The following is a 22,712-nucleotide window of genomic DNA, read 5'->3' as shown; positions in this document are numbered from 1 at the left end:
TATTGCTGCTGTTTCAATGTATATCATTCACAGCCTCAAGCTTGTTAAGTGGTGTATTATTATGAAAAAGGAGTAGGATTATGGGAAAGCTCTGATATGTTCCCTTGAAACAGAACTTTTTTATAGAAAGGTCATCGGTAATCATTTTTCCTTCAACTTTCTGAAACAATTACATATAACAGCTTTGAACTTTGCAATACATTAATGAGTTGATCGCTGATGCCAAAATGAAGAATCAGGAATAGATGAAGTTTCAGTAAGGATATGAGCACAGTGGTTAGATCTTGATGTGGAATTTCCCATACCTTGCTATGTTACGTAGAGGAGGTTCCGCAATCTGAGATATTATGATGTGTCCGCTCTTGCCCTGCATCTCTGAAATTCTTGGGAGGCGTTTCTCCTACTGCTTAACCTGAATATTCTCATATCTTTTTCTCTCTTTCTGAAATGGTTGGTGAAGCACTAGCCATTGCTCTCAATAAAATTGTTATATTTAAGTCCCTTGAATGATGACAATTTTGATATATGGTTGTGATTGTAACTAATGAATCGAAAAATAAAAACAAGAGTCCAACTTTTATCCTGCAAGTGGACACTTATGATGTGTTTAAATAAAAAAAGAAGGTGCTTTTTATTGTCTAATCCCACACATCTGTCTGACTGTGTTTTAAGGAAAACAATCTGGTACATACGTACTGAGGGCAAATTGCTTGGTCTTAAAATTCCCAATGAACCTAAATTGAAACCAAGCGAACCATCAAACCACGTAATATAGAACTAGACTATTTAGAAAACTTCTACTCCCATGGACGTTTTGTATATTTGCCGTAGTTGATGTGCACCGAAATAAAAATGATGGGCACCCCATCTTCTTTGAAAACAGAAAAAGGAAAAAGAAAATCCATTTGGACTGTCACGTGCATTGCAGGTGCCAAATTGCTAGTAGGGTTTAAGGTGGGACTCCAACCCGGGCTGCTAGTATCAAAAAATGGAACCAAGGAATGCTGCTGCCATTATTTCTCACCTCTTTGCAATTGATGGTTTCTAGGGATGACAAAGTTCCAATCACACCTGCAAACATTAAACATTCTACCAACACCTCCAGGCACTCCGGTCCAAACTAAAGAGAGATCACCTTATATTAAATAAAAATGCCCTTTCCATTCATTACCTTGTGTTTGGATGGGTTATGAGAGGAAGGATGGATGAGGTTGGATGGATAGATAGTCTTCATCCACCATTTGGTTCAAAATATCTTAGAATGGATGGATGAAAAAGGAAAGATTATCCATCCATTCTGATCCACCAATTTGCATCCTCCCTAAGAATGAATGGAGTGCATAAAGAATGAGTTTCTACTTTGATAAAATTCTCTCTCATTATTTTCTTTTTGACAAAAGATGAGAGACCCACACCTCACCTTTTTTTATCAAAGAGTAGTTTAGTAAAAATATCATGCAAATATCATCCATCCTTCCTTTCATTTCTACTATGCCAAAACCTTTTGTCGACTAATAATTTTAAATAAGAAAAAAGGGTCTTAAACATGGATCATGAGAGTGTAATTTTTACTGAAATTACTTAAAGCTCTTTCCAAATAAGCTAGCTGATTGAAACAGGGTTTGTGCTGACTACTAGAACTCTGGATCCCTCGGATACTCCATAAACTGGTGATTACACGTGTGCATGAGTAATGCTGCAATTGATGACCTGGAAAGTTCTCATTTCAGTCACATTTCGAATTTGCTAACAGTAACATTGAAGAAGCTCGCAGTATCAACAGATTCAGCATTCTAACAATGAAATAGATCCCACTCAAAACATTCAAGGATATCGTACAAACAGAACTTAAATTAGTCTGCAAACTCAGTATCAAGAAAGAACCAAATCAAAACATCTTCAGCCATGAAGACTAGGCTGAGTTATTAAATGGTCACTGTCCATCAAGTTGCAGCCAAGAGAATTGATGAAGAGCAAAATCGTAGTTCTGAGAACAACGGTGGGTACTGTTATAACAAAAAATGGAAAAAATCAACAGCACTATTCACAAGTACTATGGACACAATCTTCTATTACATTTTTTAAATGGTATACCCTTTCCTCCCAAAGGTTTTGCGGCATGAGAAGGCCACATGCAGGCAGCCAAGTACCCCGATGATAAAAGAGTGAGCCTCTCGCAAAAAAATAAAAGAGTGTAAGCCCTAATCATTTCTCTGTGCCCAGACTGTTGGGTGTGAGTGGCCTAATCCTGAGGAAGAGAAGCTGCCATGGAACGCAACCGGTTAGCAATCTCTGCAAAGCTTGGCCTCTCTGATGCTTCAGCAGACCAGCATTTCTCCATCAATGATCTCCAATCAGGGTCACAAGAATCAGGAACTGTGGGCCGGAGGGTGTTGCTCACAATCCCACCTGTTTAGCAGGCCAACACTAAATCACAGTTAAACAAAAAACAATGGGATGTGTTCAAAATTGGTGGCAACTTGTAACTTATCAGGGGTCAAAACGATACCTAAAATGGCTCCATGGTGCAGGTCTGCATATGGCTCTTCTCCTGTAAGGAGCTCCCACATCACAATCCCAAAAGAGAACACATCGATCTGGGATAACAACACAGAGTCAAACAAATTGTAACCATAACCATAAACATCAAGCCTTCTCCCATATATCTAAATCAGCTTTATGGATCCTCAGTTGCCAATTATAGAAGCTTCTACAGAGTTTCCCTAACAGTCATAAATGATATCATATCTACCTGATCCTTCAACAGAGGATAAGTAAAATATTATAAGTTTCACAGAATAAAAGATGGGGGATTCAGCAAACCTTTTCTGATACCAGACTCTCGTTACCATGCAGACATTCTGGAGCAATATAGGGGAGTGTTCCCTGCACTTCACCAGAGATTAGGGTCTGGCATTTCACTTTAGAAAGGCCAAGGTCACAGACCTGCAAATGTGAATGGAGCATATTAGGTCACAAAATCGTACCAAGGTCTTAACCCTCTAAATGGGAGCCACCACAGCCTGCGGTATGGCAAAAAGTCTTCAGCAGTTAATGCTACCCAAGAAACTCTCGAATAGATCTTGCAAACATTGTGACCCGCATATTAATAGCTTTAGAATCGAAGACATTAAATGAAAACTCAAAGAAGCTCAAGCTAAAGTAGCTATCACAGTAATTACCAAAAACTATAAATGATTCAGATACTCTTTTGATCGCTGTGGTTTTTGAAAGAGTAGATGCCCTACAAGCCAATCGCAATATGTATTGCGAAAGTTTTTTTTTTTCTTTTGATTTGTCCAAATCATGTATATGACATTTAAATATGAATAAAGGCGTTATGTTTTATCATATGCTATTGATTATATTTATGATAAACTCCTTAGATTAGGGCAATGGTTTTAAGACTATGATGAGATCATACTAGTGAGACTTAAAATCCTAAAATCCTAATCTTAAATATTCCCAGTCATTGGTACATTGAGTAGGGGATCAATGATTACCGGAAAGACTGGCATGTCTTATGTATGCTCGATGCAGAGGATGATTGATCTCACAATCATTTGTGTGAAGACACTAATACAAAGATGTGGGTGCTCATTAGAGGAATGAGTTCACTGAATTGACCTACAAAGAGAAATCTTATGAAGTCTTACTTACATGTCAAAAGATGATTCTCTTAGTGGGAGTTGTGCAACTGATCCTATGACCTAAGATCACCATGGTATCTTGTGCACATGAACCCATATTTTGGTTTACACTCATTCATGACAATAAGTTATGTACGAGGTCTTCTGGATATGGTGAATTGTGTACGAAGATTATGAGTAGGTCAACAAGGAATTAATCACTTCTAGTAAGAGAAGATAGCATCCTATTTATTCTAATCATATGATAATTCAGGAAGCCTTTGATCATAGCAGAATGAAAATTAGAAAGAGTTTCTAATGTTTCATTATTTGAATTATCATTAAAAGATTGAGAAAAATATGAATATGAAATTGAGTTTGACATATATTCATACTCATATATATATTTGGGATGCAGTTTGATTAAAGGATTGAATTGCATGGTAACTTGCCACTGAAGGGTATTTTTGGTATTTCCACCAAATTCCATATTTTCCGGGTAGACATGACACGTTGCTAGACGTCAATCTTGTTTTATAGGTTTGATCAAATTAAAGAGTTTAATTCGATCACCAATTAGAAAGGATTCTAATTGTTAAGTTCGGGTTCGCGCAGTTTGGACTTAAATCGATTAGAAGAGTTCTAATCAAGTTGGGTCAACTCGCACTCACACCTATTGCTGGCTAAGTATGGAACCCAATGGGTCACACACAAGGAAACTTATCAAGGGTCTAATTGGATTAGATCATGTTTGCAAGATAAACATCCTAGCAGGTGTTGCAAACCTTAGCTCCTAATTCGAATTGGATTCGAATCTGATTCGAATTGGATTCGAATCTGATTCGAATTGGATTCGAATCTGATTCGAATTGGATTCGAATCTGATTCTTAATTGATCTAATTTGATTAGATCATATTCTAATATGGGTTAGCCAAGAGTTGGCACCTAATTGGCTTGGTTTGAGTCTAATTGGATTAGATTTAATAAATCATTCAATCTAGACCGTTAGATCTTGATCTACCGTTGGATGAAGACATAATGGAGAGTTGGTTTAACCCAATTGGATTGGGTTAGAGGATGGCTACCATAATTGACCATTGGATCTTAATCCCACCATTGGATGAAGACATAATGGGTCAAGTGAATGGCGCCTTGCTTTGGAGCCCTTGGATCATCATCATGAAAGATCAAGAGGTGAGGCGTGATGGACATGTGATTAGCATGTGATGTTGACTTGGTCAAAATATGGCACCACATGAAAGGACATATCATTTGATACACCTCCTCACTTGATCTGCACCTCCTCTTATTTGATATGGCCCTTTAGATGATGCCCTTTCATGAGAGGATGTGTGGACGGGATGCATCCCTTGGAGATGCATCCCTACACCTATTATAAATAGGTTAGCACTCCATGGGTTTCATCATTCCAATTCCACCCCACTCCTTTCTTCTTTCTTTCTTATATTAGTTTCTTTCTTTCTAGCATTGCTTCTAGTGTGTCCTAAGCCAAGACAAGGTGGTCTTCTTTAGGACAAAAGGATTAGAAGTAATTTTAGAAGGCTAAAGAAAAATAGAAAGGAAGGAAAGCAAGCCATTAGAGTTCTTTAGAAGAATTCTGCATTAAGGATCAAAAGTCTTTGGAGCTAAAGTCTTGATCAAGTTTTCGTGTGGATCACCATTGGAGGGCGGACACTTGGACGCCTCGTGGAGATTGTACACTTTGGATTAGCGTTTGAGGTATTCTACTAATTCTGCATTTATTTTATATTATTTGATTGTAATCATTAAGGTGATCTAGGCTTAAAAGGGTTTCATGCATAGGGATTTTATTAAGAAAGTTTTAAAATCCCTAGCTTCCGCTGCGCATTATAACATGCTAAAACCCTTCAGTTTTTGGGTTTGGATGTGAGGGGATCCTAGATGAGATCTTGAATGCCTTTGGACAACAATTGCCTCCACAAGCATAAAAGATCTGTGCAGACACTGTCCTTGGTAACATACCAAAAAGAATAAAGTCTGTACTACAGATCACACATAAAGTAGTCATAAATAAACTCTTGACTCACGACCCATGCTAACATGTCATTAAGAGTTAATCCACAATTTGGCTCACTGCCAAGCCTGCAAAAAATTGGCAGAATATACAACCAAATACCTGGAACGTCAACATGTATATTATTATTAATAATAAACTCTACCAAATTCCGCCACCATGAACCCAAGAGGCTCACTGTACAAAAATATAAAAAAAAAGGAAAAGAAGAGAGAGAGAGAGAGAGAGAGAGAGAGAGAGAGAGAGAGAGAGAAATCTGTTATGCAAAGTAAACCTTCATTTATGGGTAATAATAGTGTCTAATTCAAATACTATTAACTCAATATCAAGGAAATAACGGTTGTCCTCAAAGTGTCAAGGGTTGAGATATGAACCATGTTGTACTGATTATGTGACAATTTGGCTCCTTTCCTCTTTGTCTAAGCTCTTTCCGAGTCTAGCAGGTAATCAAGGCTAAGATCCCAAATTGCACCTTCAAAGGTACATTGCCTTTCACTATTTAGTATCAAAGGTTTAGATATGATCCATGTTGTCACTTGTATTGGTTCTTTTTTTTTGTGTGTGTGGGTGTGAAAATAGCTCCCACTTATGGTTTTTAAACTAAGAAATCAATTTATGTCCCCATGATAAAAAATTGGCTTCCCTTTTCATTTGAGCTTTTTCCAATTTTAGGTAATAATGGAGGTTTGGCTCCAGATAGCATAAGCTTAAAACTTACCAAGAAGGTAGGTTTCCCTTTATGTCATGACAAGCCCTCTCTTGCCCAAGTTGCCATGGTTAGCTTATGTCTCCATGATAAAAAATTGGCTTCTCTTTTTATTTGAGCGTTTTCCAATTTTAGGTGGTAATGGAGGTTTGGCTCTAGATAGCATAAGCTTAAAACTGTACCAAGAAGGTAGGTTTCCCTTCATGTCATGACAAGCCCTCTCTTGCCCAAGTTGCCATGGCTAGCTAGCAACAATTCACTCAAAGTACATAAAGATCTGCTTCCAAGAATTTTTAGACTCTGTGTGGCAATGCTACAGTACATTTTTTCTTTCCATACAAGTACAAAATCCTGGCCATTTGTTTAAAACTGGATAGTTTTAGATGAATGATTGGATAATTGGATACTACAATTGGTATTCTTGTAATTAGACTTAAAATTGTGGCCCTTTTTGATTCCTATCTCCTTTCTTTTTTATCTTTTTCCACAATTGCACCTCTAGCGGTGGCTAAGATGTAAGTCCTGGTGCAGCTGCCGTCGGCATCACTAACTATGTCGGTAGTGAGGGTGGACAGCATGCCAATGGAGGCGGCGATAGTGGAGGCAGAATTCTGGTTGAGATGTTGCTTGCTGTAGAGGATTGGAATGGGGTCAAGAGTGATGAGAATGCCAGGAAGGAGACGAAGAGCAGGGTGGTGGTAGAAGAAGGCAAAGACACTTCAATGAAGCATGGAGATGTGCTTGCAAGGGCGGGCTACTATGGATGCCCCGATGAGGCAGATCTTGATATTGGAGATGGCAATAGTCTTTGCGGTTGAAGGCATCAACTGGCCATATACTGAGAAGTAGGCCAACAGAGTGATAGGAAATGAGGGCAAGGTGGGCGAGCATTCAAGGACAGGTTAACACAATCATTCTTAGAGATAAAAACCAGTTGGCAACCGGTAGTTTGTGTTCATCTCTTTTTAAGGTCAAGATAACCTCTAAAAGAAGGGCATCCAGTGCACGAAGCTCCCGCCACTACAGGGTTTATGTTAGCCTTGCGTGAGGAAAAGATATTTCTTTGTTTTGAACTCATGACACCCGAGTCACGGAGCAACCATACGCCAAGGCCTGCCCTCAAGGCTAACATAAACTCTAAGGGAACAAAATCATCAATCTCTGCTTTGCTTCTCAATGATTCTATTTATATTTTCATGGAGAAAGGCTAAAGCTCTTTCGAAATAAAACCCCCTATCACCAGATCCCATTGTTCACAAAGGATTAATTGCAGTTTTTTTTGTCGCAATCAAGGTCCGCCGGACCAACTGTACCGATGGGCATTGGTTGGAACCGGTACCGAACCGGCCAACAGAGCAGATGCACACGCGTCTGCACGTGCGGACGCAAAAAAAAAACTACGCAACCACTCTGTGGCATTAAATGGCCTAGGCGTGTGCGGCTCAGTGCGGGGAACCGCGCGCAGGTGCGGAGAATCGCACGCGGGTGCGATTCCCTACTGGGGAACCAGCCGCGGCTGCAGTTCCCTGCGCGGGAAATCGCGCGCGGGTGCGCAATTCCCCGCTTGCATGTCCGCGCACGGACGAAAAAAAAATGCACGATCACATTAAATGCCACAGAGTGGCATTAAATGGCCCACTTGGGTTGCCAGCCCGTGTGGGCACCTTGCCCCGCGCGCGGGGAAGCCGCGCTTGGGCTGGTTCACATCAGTACTAGCTTGTACCGGTCACAGCGAAAAATGGCCGATTCCAGCCCCCACAAGGCCGGAACCATTTTCCACAGCCGAACTGTACCGGTTGGGGCCGGTACCAGTAGACCTTGGTCGCAAAGCGAAAATATTGAAAATCAGTTGCTGATAATCCCTTTCTAAGCTGACACTAAATTTTTCACTTGATGATAGTCTTTTTAGAATCAAATACTACAGCCTTTCGTTATCAGAACTTGGATGGCTATGGGCACGATGAAGTGGTTATTTTGAAGGCACTTCAAGGAAGTGGGTTTGAGTTTCCATGAAGATTCCAAGCCAATTCATTGTCCCAGGTAGAAGATACCTGCTACTAAGCTATTAAGCCCACTATAATAGCCATTTTCACATTAATTCCTCTTTAGACTAAGTTCCCAATTCTTCCTAGAAGTCAATTGTTTTCATTTCTCCAGGCAACTTGTTTTTTCCCCAACTTTAATGACCAACCATTCTCTACTGTGACATACTTGAGTTTCCTCAACTAGACATCTAGAAATTTATCAGCAGAATCCCCTCCAACTTGATCCTCAACTTCCCACTTGGCATGACAAATATTAGAATCCTAAAACCCTAGACAAGGTACTCAAAGAAATGTGATCTAACACATGCATGCTTCACTATGAATCTCCATCTTGGTGGTGGGGTCTAGCATCGGTCACTCGCCAACCACACCAATGTGTTCCCTTTGCTCCTTCGGCGTTGGCCTTTGATGTTGTTGTGCCTTGACCGAAGTGAGGCAGCGCCATGTTGATTTGGAGATTTGGCACTTGTGACTCCTAACTCCAAGTTCCACTTGGCTAAGAATGGAGGATGAAACCTTCCTTGGAACCTTAGGCAATCTCGGCAATTGAAGACAACTCAATGTAATGAAGAAGGCAACAATTGGTTGCTTTTGATTCCACTAATAGAAAGGAATTACAAAGAAATCTAAGAAGGGAATGGCGTCCCAACCTTAGCCTAATCTAAGGATGGTTGATTTACCCAACCTTAGCCCAAGTCCCTTAGGACTGAATTAGGCACTATGCCTCCCAAGCCTATGCGGCCGAACACACTCAATGGTGGCTAATACAATGGCTGAAAAGTCTCCTAAACTTTTCTCATTTAGGCCTTTATATAGGCCTTTACATTGCATGGGAGGCCGCCATGTGTTGCTGCGGTTTTATCTTCTTCATGGCTTGATAACTTGATGGTAACCGCTGCAAACCTTGCTCTTGTGATGGCTGATAAGATGGCATAGTTTTCATTTGGTTGCTGGTTGGTTTGGCTGGTGGTTCTTGGCGTTGCCTTGGCTGTGGCTGTGGCCTGCGGATTGGCTGTGGCTGTGGCCCTGCTGTTGCTGTGGCCCTGCGGTTGCTGTGGCTTTGCGGTTGGCTGTGGCCTTGGTGCTTTCCTGCTGTTGGCTGGCGCTGCATCCTGCTGTGGCCCTGCAGTTGATGGTTGTTGGCTGGCGCTGGCATGGCATGCTGGCCAGATTCTTGGCGTGCGCGGTCTGGCAGTCCGTGCGTGGGTGTGGGCTGGCCTGGTGTCGTTCGCTGCCTCTTGCGCTTGGCCGGTTGGCTTGGTCTGATCACTGCTGGTTGGGGCGCTTGACTTGGGCGCCTCGGCGCTTGACTTGGGCGTGCCTGGTCGGGCGGGCCGTGTGCGCGGTCAAGAACCTCGCGCCCGCGCCCGCTTGCCTCGCGCCCATTCCATGTGCGCGTGCTTGCCGCGCGCCCGTTCCTTGGCGCGCGCGCGTCGGCCTGGGCTGGTGGCGCCAAGGCCGCACGCGCATGGGGCCGCTTGCCGCGCGATCCTCCCTTGCGCGCGCGTGCGCCGGCCGGGTGTTGGAACCCGCGGGGCTTTGCGGTCCCAAACCCCGCGCCAACGGTAGAGGGACTTGCTTGTGATGGGACCGGCTTGCTTGTGGGTATCTCTCTTCCTTCTTGCTGCCTTGGAATCCAAGCCGTGTGCTTTGCCTCTTGGCTGCCGGCGTTGGGAAGAAATCAAGTATGGGGCTTAATGTTGAAAAGAACTTAACTTCATTCCAATGACAACGAATACAAGGACTCAATGCAAGATCCGGAAGGAACCTTGCTTTGCCTAAAACAATCTAAGGAGAGTTGATGATCTCCACCCTAGCCCAAGCCTTTCGGCCGACATACAAAAGGGATACAACCCTTGACTCTTTGCTGGAAAATATGATAAAAGATAGATGATAACCTAAGGGCCCTAATGGCTCCTTTTGTAGGCCGAATGCCTTAGCTTATTTGGACTCTAATTTGAAATTCAAATGGCTGCCTCCTTTGGCCGCCTGGTGCTGTCCTTCTTTGGCCCTCTTCGGCCATGTGCTGCAATGGGTGGTCGCATGGGATTGGCCCTCGGTTTGGCCTGCGCGCGTGTCACGAGCTGATGCTGCCATCTGCCCGGGCGCGGCCTGATTTGGTTGCCTTTCCTGTTTGGTCGAGGGGCGCTTGCTGATTTTCAAGGATGCGCCGCTTGTGCCTTGGTTCCCATGGCCTGTTGCCCTAGCTTGCTGCTGGACGTCCATCCTTTGGCCTGCTGCATCTCGGCCGCTGATGTTCATCCTTGCCGGTTTGCTATGGAAGAGCCTACCGGCTCCTCCTTTGATTCTGCGCGTGCGCTTTCCTTGCTTGGCTGGGCGCTGATGCTGGGCGGCCTGCCAAGTGTCCCTGTTGGTTGCTTTGGGCTGGGCGCAAACCGGTGACAACCTTCCTTGTTTGGCCTTGCGCGCGGATGGCTGCCACTTGTCGCTGGGCGCGCGCACGGCTGGGCTGACCGAGTCCTTCCTTGTTTGGCCTTGCGCCTGGTGCGCGGATGGTTGCCACTTGTCCTTGGCCGCGCGCTTGGTCGGGCTGACCTCGGCTTTCCTTGTCTGGCTCTTGGGCAGGCGCGCGGGCTGGTCTGGATCCAATGTGTGCGGGCTCGGTTGGCTCGCTGTGCTCCTGGTTGCGCCTGACCCGTGCGCTGGCTTTGGACTTGGCTGGTCTGATTGCGCTCAGTCAGATGTGGTTTTGGCCGAGCCTTGTTCTTGCTGTGCATGCGTGCACCTGTGCGCATGCATGGGCTGGTGCCCCTGGTTGCCGCCCGTTGTCATGCCCATGTCTGGCGTGCGTGCAACCCTTCGTTGCACGGGCGCCGAGTGTTGGCGAGAGGCGGGGAGGCGGCCTTGCTGTGCACTGGTCGTCTCCTTGCTGGGCAAGGTTCGGGCGCGCCAGGCGGGTGCGGGCGCAGGGCGCTGGGCGCATGGCCCGGGCGTAGACGCCGGGCGCTGGAAGGCGGGCGCGCGCTGGCGGGCGTGCGCTGGTGGGCGCGTGGTCTAGCGGGCGCGCGCAGGCGGGCGCGCGGGCGCAGGCAGGCGCGCTGTCGGGTGGTCGCTTGCGGGCGGCCGCGCCGGCGGGCGCGCGGGCTGGCGGGCGCGCGCAGGCGGGCGCGCAGGCTGGCGGGCGCTCGGCCTGGCAGGCGCGCGGGCGGGCGGTCGCGCGGGCTGGGCGCGTGCAGGCGGGCGCACGGGCTGTCGCTGCTGTGGCTGGCCGTGCGCGCGGTCGGCCGCGCGCTGCTGCAGTGGGCGCAGAACCTCGCGCAGGGGCTGTGCATGGCCTGCGCGGGGCTGCGCCGTGGGCTGGACGTGCTGGCCACTGCTTGGACAAACCTCCAAGCAGTGGATATGGCCTGAGCTTGGATCTTGGCCGAGGTTGGCCTCGGTCAATCTTGTTGGTTCTTGGCTTGGTGTGACCTTTGCACGGCGTGGCCGTTTGGGGTCTGCAACATCCCCCCCTTCTTGGAGAACACCCTTGTCCTCAAGGGTGAAGTTTGGATACCGAAGGGCAATCTCATCATAATCCTCCCATGTGGCTTCTTCTTGTGAGGTGCTCCGCCAATGTATAAGGACTTGCCAAATGGGTCTTCTTCCTCTGCCCCTTCTCCAAATTCTGTAATTGAGGGCTTCTCTTGGTTGTAGGAGGAACCTTCCTTCCTCATCGAATGTTGGAAGCTCTCTTTCGATGAGGGAAGGGTCTCCTACTCTTTCCTTCAACATAGAAACATGGAAGACCGGATGGAGTTGGGAATTGGGTGGCAACTCCAACCGGTAAGCTACTTCCCCGATCTTCTCCAAGATTTTGAATGGCCCATAGTATTTCTTTGATAGCTTGAAGCTGAATTTTCTTTTGAGTGCCTTTTGCTTCTTTGGGCTGGTTTTTAAATAGACATATTGGCCGGGTTGAAGGGTTACCTCTCTATGCTTGGTGTCATAGTACTTCTTCATGCGTTGTTGAGCTTTTTGAAGTTCCTTCTTGGCATGATTGAGCATTTCATCCCGGTTGATTAGTTGTTGCTCCACTTCATGAGTCCTTGCCGTCCCGGGTTCATAGGTAGTCATGGTTGGTGGCGGCCGGCCGTAGACAAGTTGGTAGGGGCTTGTCTTGATCGCCGAATGATATGAAGTGTTGTACCAATATTCAGCCCACACCAAGTATTCTGACCAAAGGTTCTATTTGTTGTGGCAAAAACACCGAAGATATTGCTCCAATGTTCGGTTGACAACCTCTGTTTGTCCATCGGTCTGGGGGTGGTATGAAGAGCTTGGTTTAAGCTTGGTGCCTTGAAGTGTGAACATCTCCTTCCAAAAGTCACTTAGGAAGATACGGTCACGGTCGGAGATGATGGTCCTTGGGATGCCATGGAGTCGGACTACCCCTTCTACAAAGGCTTTGGCAACTGATTTGGCCGAATAGGGGTGTTTAAGGTTTATGAAATGGGCGTATTTGCTCAATCGGTCTACTACCACTAAAATGACCTCAAACTCGTGGCTCTTGGGAAGGCCTTCTATAAAGTCCATGGATAGGTCTTCCCAAATCATCCCGGGTATTGGAAGGGGTTGTAAGAGTCCTGGGGGTGCCCTAGGGTCATATTTCACTGATTGGCATACATCACATTGGGTCACTACCCTCTTGACTTCGGCTTTTAAACCCTCCCAAAAGAAAAAGTTTTTGATTCTAACATAGGTTCGAAACCACCCTGAATGTCCCCCTTCTTTGCTATTATGAAAATGGTCTAGGATGTCTTGCCTTAAGTTAGGAGTATTAGGAACATAGACATACCCCTTGTAGAAGATGAGGCCATCCCGGACTTTGAAGTTGATCACTCCATCGGCTGCCGCTTCAAGTTTTTCAAGGATTTCTTGGGCCCGAACGTCTAGCTTGACGGCTTCCCGGATCCGGTCCCAGATTCTCCAATCGGCACGGCTGATGGCATGGCATGAAGACTCATTGGTTGCTGCTGGAAGTTCTGCAAGTGGTTGAGCTGACGGTGGCATGGTTGGCTCCCTTTTGGTTCCGCCGGCTGCATGCATGGTTGCAGAATTTTCTGCTGCAGTGGTGCTGATGGCATTCGACCCTTCTAGGCCTTCCGTGGTTTGGCATTCATGGATGGCAAAGGCACGGCCGGTCTCTTCGTCGGATGAGTGGTCCTCGGTTTGAATCCCATCTGAAATTTCTGGCTCCTCCTCCTCGAGGAGCTCTATGACAAAGTTTTGGCCACGGTTGCAGCGGTGGCCTCTCTCCCATTTGAGCCGCATTTGTAACATAAGCCCTTATCGAAATACCTTTGAAGCTCCTCCCGGCTGAGCCTCTTGACATCAGTGGGCTGCTGTTTTGAAGTGGATGCAGGGGCCGAATGGGGTGTGGATGTGCTTGCTGCCGGCTGAAGTTTGGGTGGCAGCGGGCTGCGGTTGGCTCGCTCTTGTGTTAGCCGCCGGTCTTGGTTGTAGCTTAGATCAAGGATCTCTGCCATCCTCATTGCTTCTTGAAGGCGACCGGGCTATTTGAGCTTTATTTCTTTGGCGAGCCATGGCTTGAGTCCATCTACAAAGGTACCAAGTAGGGCTTCTTCCGACCAACCGTCGACCATGGTTTGTAGTTGCCGGAATTCATCAATGTATGCTTGTACCTTGCCTTCTTGCTTGAGTTTTGCCAATTGACCATGATGGTTGATTGTTGGTGAGGGTCCCCATTGGCTCATAAACTCTTGGACAAAGGCCGTCCACCCCAAGTAGTTCCCTTCTTTCTCATAGATACTCCTTAGCCATCTCCACCACCGATTGGCTCTTCCCTCTAGATGGTAGCTAGCTAGGGTGACTCTTTCTTCTCTAGGGATCTCATAAACTTGACAATATTGCTCGACCTTGTCGAGCCATTCATATGGATCTCCCCCTCCAAACGTTGGGAACTCGATCTTAGGTTTTCGGACTCCCCTCTCATGTGGACCGAAAACCCTAGCCTCATCAAAGTGATTCACCCGTTCCTCCCTCCTTCCTCCTTCACATGCATGTCGGCCATGAGGCCTCCAAGGGTGAGGCGGGGCGTTGTCATGAGGCCCGTTGTCATGCCCATGTCCGGCGTGCGTGCAACCCATCGTTGCACGGGCGCCGAGTGTTGGCGAGAGGCGGGGAGGCGGCCTTGCTGTGCACTGGTCGTCTCCTTGCTGGGCGAGGTTCGGGCGCGCCAGGCGGGTGCGGGTGCAGGGCGCTGGGCGCATGGCCCGGGCGCAGACGCCGGGCGCTGGAAGGCGGGCGCGCGCTGGCGGGCGTGCGCTGGTGGGTGCGTGGTCTGGCGGGCGCGCGCAGGCGGGCGCGCGGGCGCAGGCAGGCGCGCTGTCGGGTGGTCGCTTGCGGGCGGGCGCGCGGCCTGGCGGGCGCGCGGCCTGGCGGGCGCGCGCAGGCGGGCGCGCGGGCTGGCGGGCGCGCGCAGGCGGGCTCGCGGGCTGGCGGGCGCGCCCAGATGGGCGCGCAGGCTGGCGGGCGTTCGGCCTGGCAGGCGCGCGGGCGGGCGGTCGCGCGGGCTGGGCGCGTGCAGGCGGGCGCGCGGGCTGTCGCTGCTGTGGCTGGCCGTGCGCGCGGTCGGCCGCGCGCTGCTGCAGTGGGCGCAGAACCTCGCGCAGGGGCTGTGCATGGCCTGCGCGGGGCTGCGCCGTGGGCTGGACGTGCTGGCCACTGCTTAGACAAACCTCCAAGCAGTGGATATGGCCTGAGCTTGGATCTTGGCCGAGGTTGGCCTCGGTCAATCTTGTTGGTTCTTGGCTTGGTGTGACCTTTGCACGGCGTGGCCGTTTGGGGTCTGCAACACCGGGGCCTGAGGCGCTCGAGCTGCGCATGCGCGGGCCGTTTGCCGCGCTCCTTCTCCTTGCACGTGCGCGTGGTCTGCTGGCCGCGCGCCTGGTCCTTGTGCGCGCGCTCGATTTGCCGGCCGCGCGCCTACTCCATGCATGCGCGCGCGGCCAGCCCGCGCGCCTGCTGCCTTCATGTGCGCACGGTCTGCCTGCCGCTCGCCTGCTCCTTGCTTGCGCGCGCGCCGGCCAAGGTGATGGAGGGCGGCTCTCGGCCCTAAGTCGCCACACCAAATCCTTCGCCTTATGCTCCTTTCGAATGCCTCAAGATGTACAGATGCGGGCCGAACAGGTAACGCCGGTTGTGCGCCGAACAGGGATCAATATATGCCTCCAAAAACAAATGCTCAACCTCTTAGAAATCCATTTACTGCCACTATGAACACCTTGCAATAGAGCACCAAGTACTAACAATAAGAACCATAGACCTTGAGATTTTAGTTGTGATTTGATTGAATTTTGTTTAATTGCATCTACCCTTCCAACTCTTTAATCTTTCTTAACACCTTTAATCCACACATAATCATATAAAAGACCAAGAGACCACTCTGTCCCATAAACGAAACAGGATCCAACAAGGTCCTAACTAACCCAAATGAGTCAAGTAATTAGGTCAGGTCATAATTGAAAGCTATTACCAAATTTAACCTTAACAGGTCAGTCTCAAAGGTTACGAAGGCAAACTATGGAATTGTGTCATCAAAGGCATGCCTTAGGCACAAGGAGCACCTAGGTGCCACCTTAACGCATTGCCGCCCCCAAGGCAATAAAGTTCATGTAGACCCTCAAAAGTATGCCTTTCCTCCCCCGAGGCAAGCAAGTTCATGTACACCCTCAAAAGTATGCCTTTCATGTATATCGTGGAAAAAGTGCAAAAATAGTGGGCCTTATCTATGTTAATCTCAGTTGTGAATTAGATGTTCATATTGAAAATCTTGAGGCTTAAGTGTCCAAAAAATTTTAAAAAAAGGGTCCTCAATGAAGAAGATAAGGGGAGAGATTGCAGAGGCAAAAGAGGCGGACTGAAGTGGTGACCTTCTATGGTTTTCATTATTTCTAGATGGTGATCTTCCAGCATCACTGCATCAACTGGTAAGTCTCCACTTCTTCTCTTCCCCATTTTCTTCCTCTTTTTTCCTCCTTAGAGTGATCATTTTTTCTTCTTCCTCTTTTCCTCTCTTTCTTCTTCCCATCTCCTAGTCATGCTTCTCTGGCCATCTACAATAGGGTTTTCTGACTATCAACCATCCTTCTTTCTGACAGCCAAAGAAGAATGACCAAAAGAAGAAGAGAAACTGACAAAAGCTGGTGGCCTTTCTCTTTCTCTGTGTGTGTGTATCTATCTGTCTGTCTGTGTTATAGACCTGCTTTCCCTCTATATCTCCTTGTTTCTATTTGTGTTCGTGACTGTAAGGGCGCTTTTTTATCGTGTGACTGCATAGATGACTCTGGTTGTGATTCTGTGTATGTGCTATATTAACTGTTTCTGCTTATGTTTGACTTGCTGCAAGGACTGTGGGTGTATAATTTTGCTACAATACATGTGTTTGACTATGTTGTTATTTTTATTATCTGTGTATGATATGCGGAATTTAGTTACATAGCGTCTTTGTCTTTTTGTTGTATATATATGTATGTACTCATGCCTCATTTGTCAAGTTACAAACCTCACTTTGCACCTTGCAAATAAGCTCCAATAGACCTGGGCACCTCAAGCCTTTGATAACCATGCTATTGAAGTAAGTTGCTTAAGCACAATAGGCCAAAGTAACCTGATTCACAAATCAGACAACACAAAACCACATGTGATAATACCCCAGCCTCTTGGTAGTGAAGAACTTTAACAATCCTCTACATCCTAGAGGTGGAAACCCCATTTCTCACTGATGAGACACCATCAACATGAACTAGCACAAGATAAGGCCTTATATCTACACTCTTCAACTACAGGAAATGAAGAAGAAACAAGCACTAGACACCCCTCCATTCGAAGCACTGATAACCGTCACCAAAATGTCCTTGCATTCTCTATTTCCTCCAATTCCTCAGATCATTGCAATAAATCAAGTTGTTTCAGTTTCTGTAGCCTTTCAGAATCATAGCCACCTTCTGATTTTGTTTATATATATATACACACACACACTCAACCTACCAATCCAAAATCAATGATGGAGACTGTCTGGAGGATCCACAGTTTTGATTATTATCTACGTTACAAGTTTCCCACACTAATACTAAATCATGTTTTTTGGAGGTCATTTGCCTATGCATCAAGTGGTCCAAAATTATAATATTTTAATGGCTCGATATGATATTTGAATTAATTATAGTTTGAAAGCATCCAAATATATTGAATTTGGTATATACATGTTTAATGATATGTAGATCATTATAGTTTGCTGCACTAATACTATTACAATTGTTGGTGTTTGTGCCCATTTAATATATGAGTATGAGGCTTCCAAAAAACATTTTTTTTGTTTGTTGATAGTTTTTATGATGCAGATCATGAGCAATGATGTGGATTCTCAATTTAGAATGTCCATTATTGATTTTGAGTTGGTAGGATTCCTTCCGTAAAGAGAGTAGATGAATTTTGTGTATAGTCGTGTTCAACAGTAGAAATTTGGAATAATTAAAAATAAGAAATATGTGCCCTAGATTAATCCACTATAAACACAAATAGCTTAGCAACGGCAACATGAAATCAACAACCCCCCCCCCCCCCCCCACCACCACCACCACCACCACCAAACGCGCCCCCGGTCTCATCCCAATCCCAAATACGTTATCTTTAGCAAGGAAATCAGTTAATGGAATTTGCTTGAAAATTATTTATTCTGAACATATAGCAAGATATCATATATGACTGAGTCTAGCTATAATCAGATTAGTAGTGTATTTGAATAAGAATAGTTTTTATCTAATTTGTTTTCTGTTTCATCATGATTAGCTAATGCAAGTAATTTTTTTGAGTTCAAACATACTTGTGGTAACCAAGAATATCCTAACAATAAATACCTTGGTCATTGTGATGGAGCTTTCCCAAATCACAAAAAAGCGAATAGCCCCATAGTGGCACTACAAAGTAAGGCAGGACAGCATTTCATTTAAATCATAAAATATACCTTGCATATTGGCCGCTTAGGATCCCTTAAGTTGACTAGTAAATTGTCGCTTTTCAAATCAAAGTGTATAATTTGCTTACTATGCAAGTATTCCATTCCAAATGCCGCATCCATTGCAATTAGAAGGCGTCTACGTCGATCAAATGGCCTGTCAGGAACTAGTAATGAATCATAACCTCCTATTGTAGTCATGTTCTACACTAATGGTAGGATGACAACTGATAGCATGATCACAGAATGTATGGAGCAATTATAGAAGTAGGAGCTGGAAACATACTTGTTATTCTTCTGCAAAGCATGTCGGAGAGAACCATTGATCATGTACTCAGTTACCGTTGCAATGGAACCCCCAGGCCCATCCAGAACAACACCATAAAATGCCACAATGTTTGGGTGGTGCATGTCAGCAAGCTTGCAGGCCTCGTTCCAAAAGTCAGCCCTCTGGGGACATGCATGAGCATAGCTATAAGAATCACATGTACATGATATAAAGGATGAGAAAATCTTCAGAACATAGGCACAGACCATGCGTTCATGTTCTGATGGCTTCCCAGAAAAATATCTATCATTGATTCTTTTTATTGCAACATCAGAGCCCCTCCATTTTCCATGATACACCGTTCCAAACATTCCAGAACCCAGTTCTTGCAACTCTTCCAGATCACTATTCTTTATTATCTGGAATTGTACAAAAAAGAAATGCAAAGAACAAGCATGGATCATCTAACAGAATTGGACATGAAAGAAGTAACCAAGGGAATCACAGGATTCTATTTCCTAACCTGCAGGCGTCCAAAGACATCTGCATTTGGAAATCCAAGAATAATCTTCTCCGACTGTTTGGACTTGACAACCTGAACTATGATGCAATTCAGCACCTAGTGACATTAGGAATATAAGAAAAGGTTACAGGACAAATTACATACCCCAGTCTTGAGATCATTGGTGTTTAAGTTAGTCTTGTTAGTCCCACTTCCTTTATCGGATGAAGGACCAGATTCCTTCGGTTCACTAGAAAAGATGTCAGGCACTGGAGGTTCAGACAACTGGGTTGTTGATGGCGCTGCTCCCTCAGTAAAAGACCCTGCGTCTTGTTTAATATGTTTATCTCCTATATAATTATTAGTCCAAAAAGGATATAAAATAACAATCATTGAATCACATTATTTAAATATTAAATGCATGAGAATGCAAGCCTAACTGCCAGTAAGGGAAAATAAGCACCCAACCTTTCATGGGTGGAACAGGTTCCGTGCATGAGTCCTTGTTCAGAGAATCTTGTGCATGGTGTAGACCACCTTCCTCTAACGCAATGGATATATGTGACCCTTTGCTGTTTACTGAATGGTTCTCAGTGCAGAAATCCTCCATAGTCACAGACTCCTTGCTAGGAACCCTTCTAGGTCTTGGTAGCAGCCCATGCATATTCCCCACAATTTTCCAAGGATCCTCATTGCAAAATAGTGAGTCCAGTGAGAATTTTTCTTGCAACCGTTCTTCATTCCCAGAGTGACATCTGGTGGTAGACGATGGTAACTGAGAGTTGTCACTTATGGTGATGGATATGTTATTTATCACTTCCTTTGGGTGGAACTGAGGATTTTCATTTTTGCAGTCCCCACTAGGAATTTTATGGATGGTATTATCACTGTAGGCAAAATTGCTAGAGTATTTGGACACTCCAAGCAACTTTTCACTAACAGGTCCAACCCTAGTTTCCAGATTATATGGGCATGCCCCATTGTTACCTGTCATGGGTGACACCCCGCTGTTGTTTGGCAGTTGAACATTATGCAGGCGAGATACATCCAAAGAAGTAGATGGCAGTGGATCAACTGGAATACCAGTCGTTCCCTCTGGAACAATTCTACAACTGATAGAGCCATTACTGATAGGGATCACATTTCCTCCAACTTGGGGTCTGACCAGATGACTGTTATCTACAACCAGAGGCGAGTTCTTTGATCTTAGATCATTGGGGATGCCAATATCAGGTACGACAGCAGGTTTCCACTGCTCAGGAAATCTAGAAGTCTCAGATGGACTGGCAGGAAGCACCTCCATCATCCCATTTATAGGTTTAACATAGTCATGTGTGAGTACAGGCACAGAATCTTGGACTGACTGCTCTGCTTCCTGAATATTTGATTTTCCAACTGAACCACCATTGGCAAAAGAAGGTTTACTGATTATGTCCTGTTTAGCCAGATGCTGAGGTAATCTCATAGTCTGCGGCAATTGCTGTTGCACGAATTCTTCATGATGAGATTGTGGACGGAGGAACATTCCATAAGATGCTTGCTTATTGCCTGGCAGACCAACAGAAACTGGTGGGATAAAAACCTTGGCGTGGCTAAGACTTGCTGCATTTGGAAGCACTAGTCTCTCATTGTCATGCTGTATCTCAGGGACTTTAGTGAACTCATAGGCCCCAACCTCAGCTGCCGGGACAACACTCTCAGCCTGGGTTTCAACTCCACTGTCTGCCACAGCTCCAGTAACTATGTTTGGCATCACCTGCAGCCTCACCATGCTCTCTGAATGGTGACTTTGGAGCACCGGGCTAGTCTCAGGAATGACACTTCCTGGCGCATTCCTGTGCTCGGTTATCAGAGTATCAGAATGGGCATGTGGCAAGGGCTTCTGGCAAAGGTTGCAATCCTCTAATCTCACTGTCTGCCCATTTACCGATGGCAAGAGTGGACGCAACCCATATGGCTCCCCAGTCTGCGGCTGCAAGTACACTGGTGGCAAAGGTGGGAACTGGGACAGAGGCTTACTGTTTGGATCACTGGGGAGCTGTGTTAACCTTCCACTTCCACCTAATGGGTTGTCTTCTATATGAGAGTCCACCCTTGTTTGCACTTGTCCTGTGCTACTAACGCGGGAAGTTGGAAGAGCCATATTAAAGTTCATGGCCGGCACATATGAATGTGGCGGTGCAACACCAAGTATGTTAACCGACTGAGGTACTCCTGCCATCCCCAAAGATTGGGGATTCATAATATGGGCATGCTGAGATTCGACGTAGCCCTGAGGGACATAAGGTGCTATCGAAGGAGGCAATTCAGAGCCATTAGAGTTCAAGATTTGTGCTTGAACACTGGAACTCGGAACTGATGACACGCCAGGTGCATCCGGGATCGATGCAACTGGCCCACCAGCGCTCCAAAAAACCAATCTTGATGGGTCGTGAGGAGCTATGGCGGTGGGAGACAGAAGAGATGGTGACGTACCTTCAATGTGGCCATTCGCAGCAGCCTCGGTCTGAGTCGACGACAAGCTCGCAATGCTGTCCTTCCTCCACATGACACCGTCAAGCCCATTGACGGCCTCGATGTAGGATAGACCGATGTCGTGGAGATCGGAGGAGGAGGAGGAGGAATTGGCGGAGAGGTCAGAGGGGGGGAAGAGGAAGACGCGGAGCTTCGAGGTGGCGCCATCGGGGCAGACCTGACCGAGATTGTCATACTCCTCCATCATATTCTCGAGGTCCTCGGGAGTGGAGACGGAGATCAGGTTGTCGAGGTCCTCGCCGGGGAACTGGTAGCGGATCAGGGTGGGCCCTCCGTAGGCGTCCGCCATTTTGCGCACGAACTCAGGGAAGGAAGAGTCCCGTCTGACGGTTATAATGCGGGTGTCGCCGCCTGCGTAGCGGAGGGCGCCGTCACTGGGGCGGGGGAGGATCTTGCCGCCGTAGCTGCAGAGAAGCTTGATCTTCCAGGAGGCGGAGGGGGAGGCGTGGTCGTCGTCGGCACCGCCGTCGGGAGGGAGGCGGAGGTCCTTGGGATCGGCGGCCATGCGGGAAGGAAGCTAGGGTTTTTTTGGTAAATAGGAACCTAGGGTTTTGGGGAGGAGAATTGGGGAAACCCTAGCCTAAGATCTGAGACCCGGAGAAAACGAATGAATGGAATCGTATTATTATTTACACGATGGAATCGTCTTATTATTTACACGAAAGGAAGAACAAGAACTGGAAGAGAAACGACGGAATTCGGGGGTGAAATAGAGGAGAAGAGCTGGGATTCGTTAGTTTACATGGGGAAAGACGGAGGGTGTGGAGAAGCGAAGGCTGCCGCCCGTCGTATGGAGGGAACGTAAACTGAATGAAGGGAGTATGAGCTGTCCCTCATGGATTTATGCACAGCTTTCGGAGTAAAAAACGGTTGCAACTTAGATTCCGGTTTGATTAGCTTTTGGTGAAAAGGTTATGGAAAAAACATATTCTAATCCATTTCGTACACAGGTTTCGTTATTATTATTTTTTATTCGCATCCCAGTGCTTGA

At 46.4% G+C, this 22,712-nt stretch overlaps 1 protein-coding gene across 4 annotated transcripts; it reads right to left on the bottom strand.

Annotated features, from left to right (window-relative positions):
• Nucleotides 1-1,831: 1,831 nt before the first annotated feature.
• LOC103715979 (RAF-like serine/threonine-protein kinase 24) lies at nt 1,832-22,558 on the bottom strand. Of its 4 annotated transcripts, none has more exons than XM_008803790.5 (9): nt 19,655-22,558; nt 19,352-19,536; nt 19,208-19,279; nt 18,951-19,103; nt 18,703-18,866; nt 18,426-18,573; nt 2,824-2,946; nt 2,510-2,597; nt 1,832-2,409 (listed from the first exon to the last, which is right to left on the bottom strand). In XM_008803790.5, exons 1-9 carry the CDS (start codon nt 22,224-22,226, stop codon nt 2,243-2,245), a joined length of 3,672 nt encoding a protein of 1,223 aa, XP_008802012.2. In that variant the 5' UTR covers nt 22,227-22,558; the 3' UTR covers nt 1,832-2,242. The 4 variants fall into 4 exon arrangements, 3 of the variants coding, with proteins under 3 accessions (XP_008802012.2, XP_008802013.2, XP_026663859.2); XM_008803791.5 differs by having other exon boundaries at nt 19,352-19,509; nt 19,655-22,556; XM_026808058.4 differs by having other exon boundaries at nt 19,352-19,515; nt 19,655-22,363.
• Between the last annotated feature and the right edge of the window lie 154 nt (nt 22,559-22,712).

The sequence above is a fragment of the Phoenix dactylifera genome, chromosome 2, assembly GCF_051530095.1.
Source record: "Phoenix dactylifera cultivar Ajwa chromosome 2, Ajwa_hap1_PhDact_Kaust_v1.1, whole genome shotgun sequence".
Lineage (NCBI taxonomy): Eukaryota > Viridiplantae > Streptophyta > Magnoliopsida > Arecales > Arecaceae > Phoenix > Phoenix dactylifera.
This window is presented reverse-complemented; position numbering and strand designations above follow the sequence as displayed.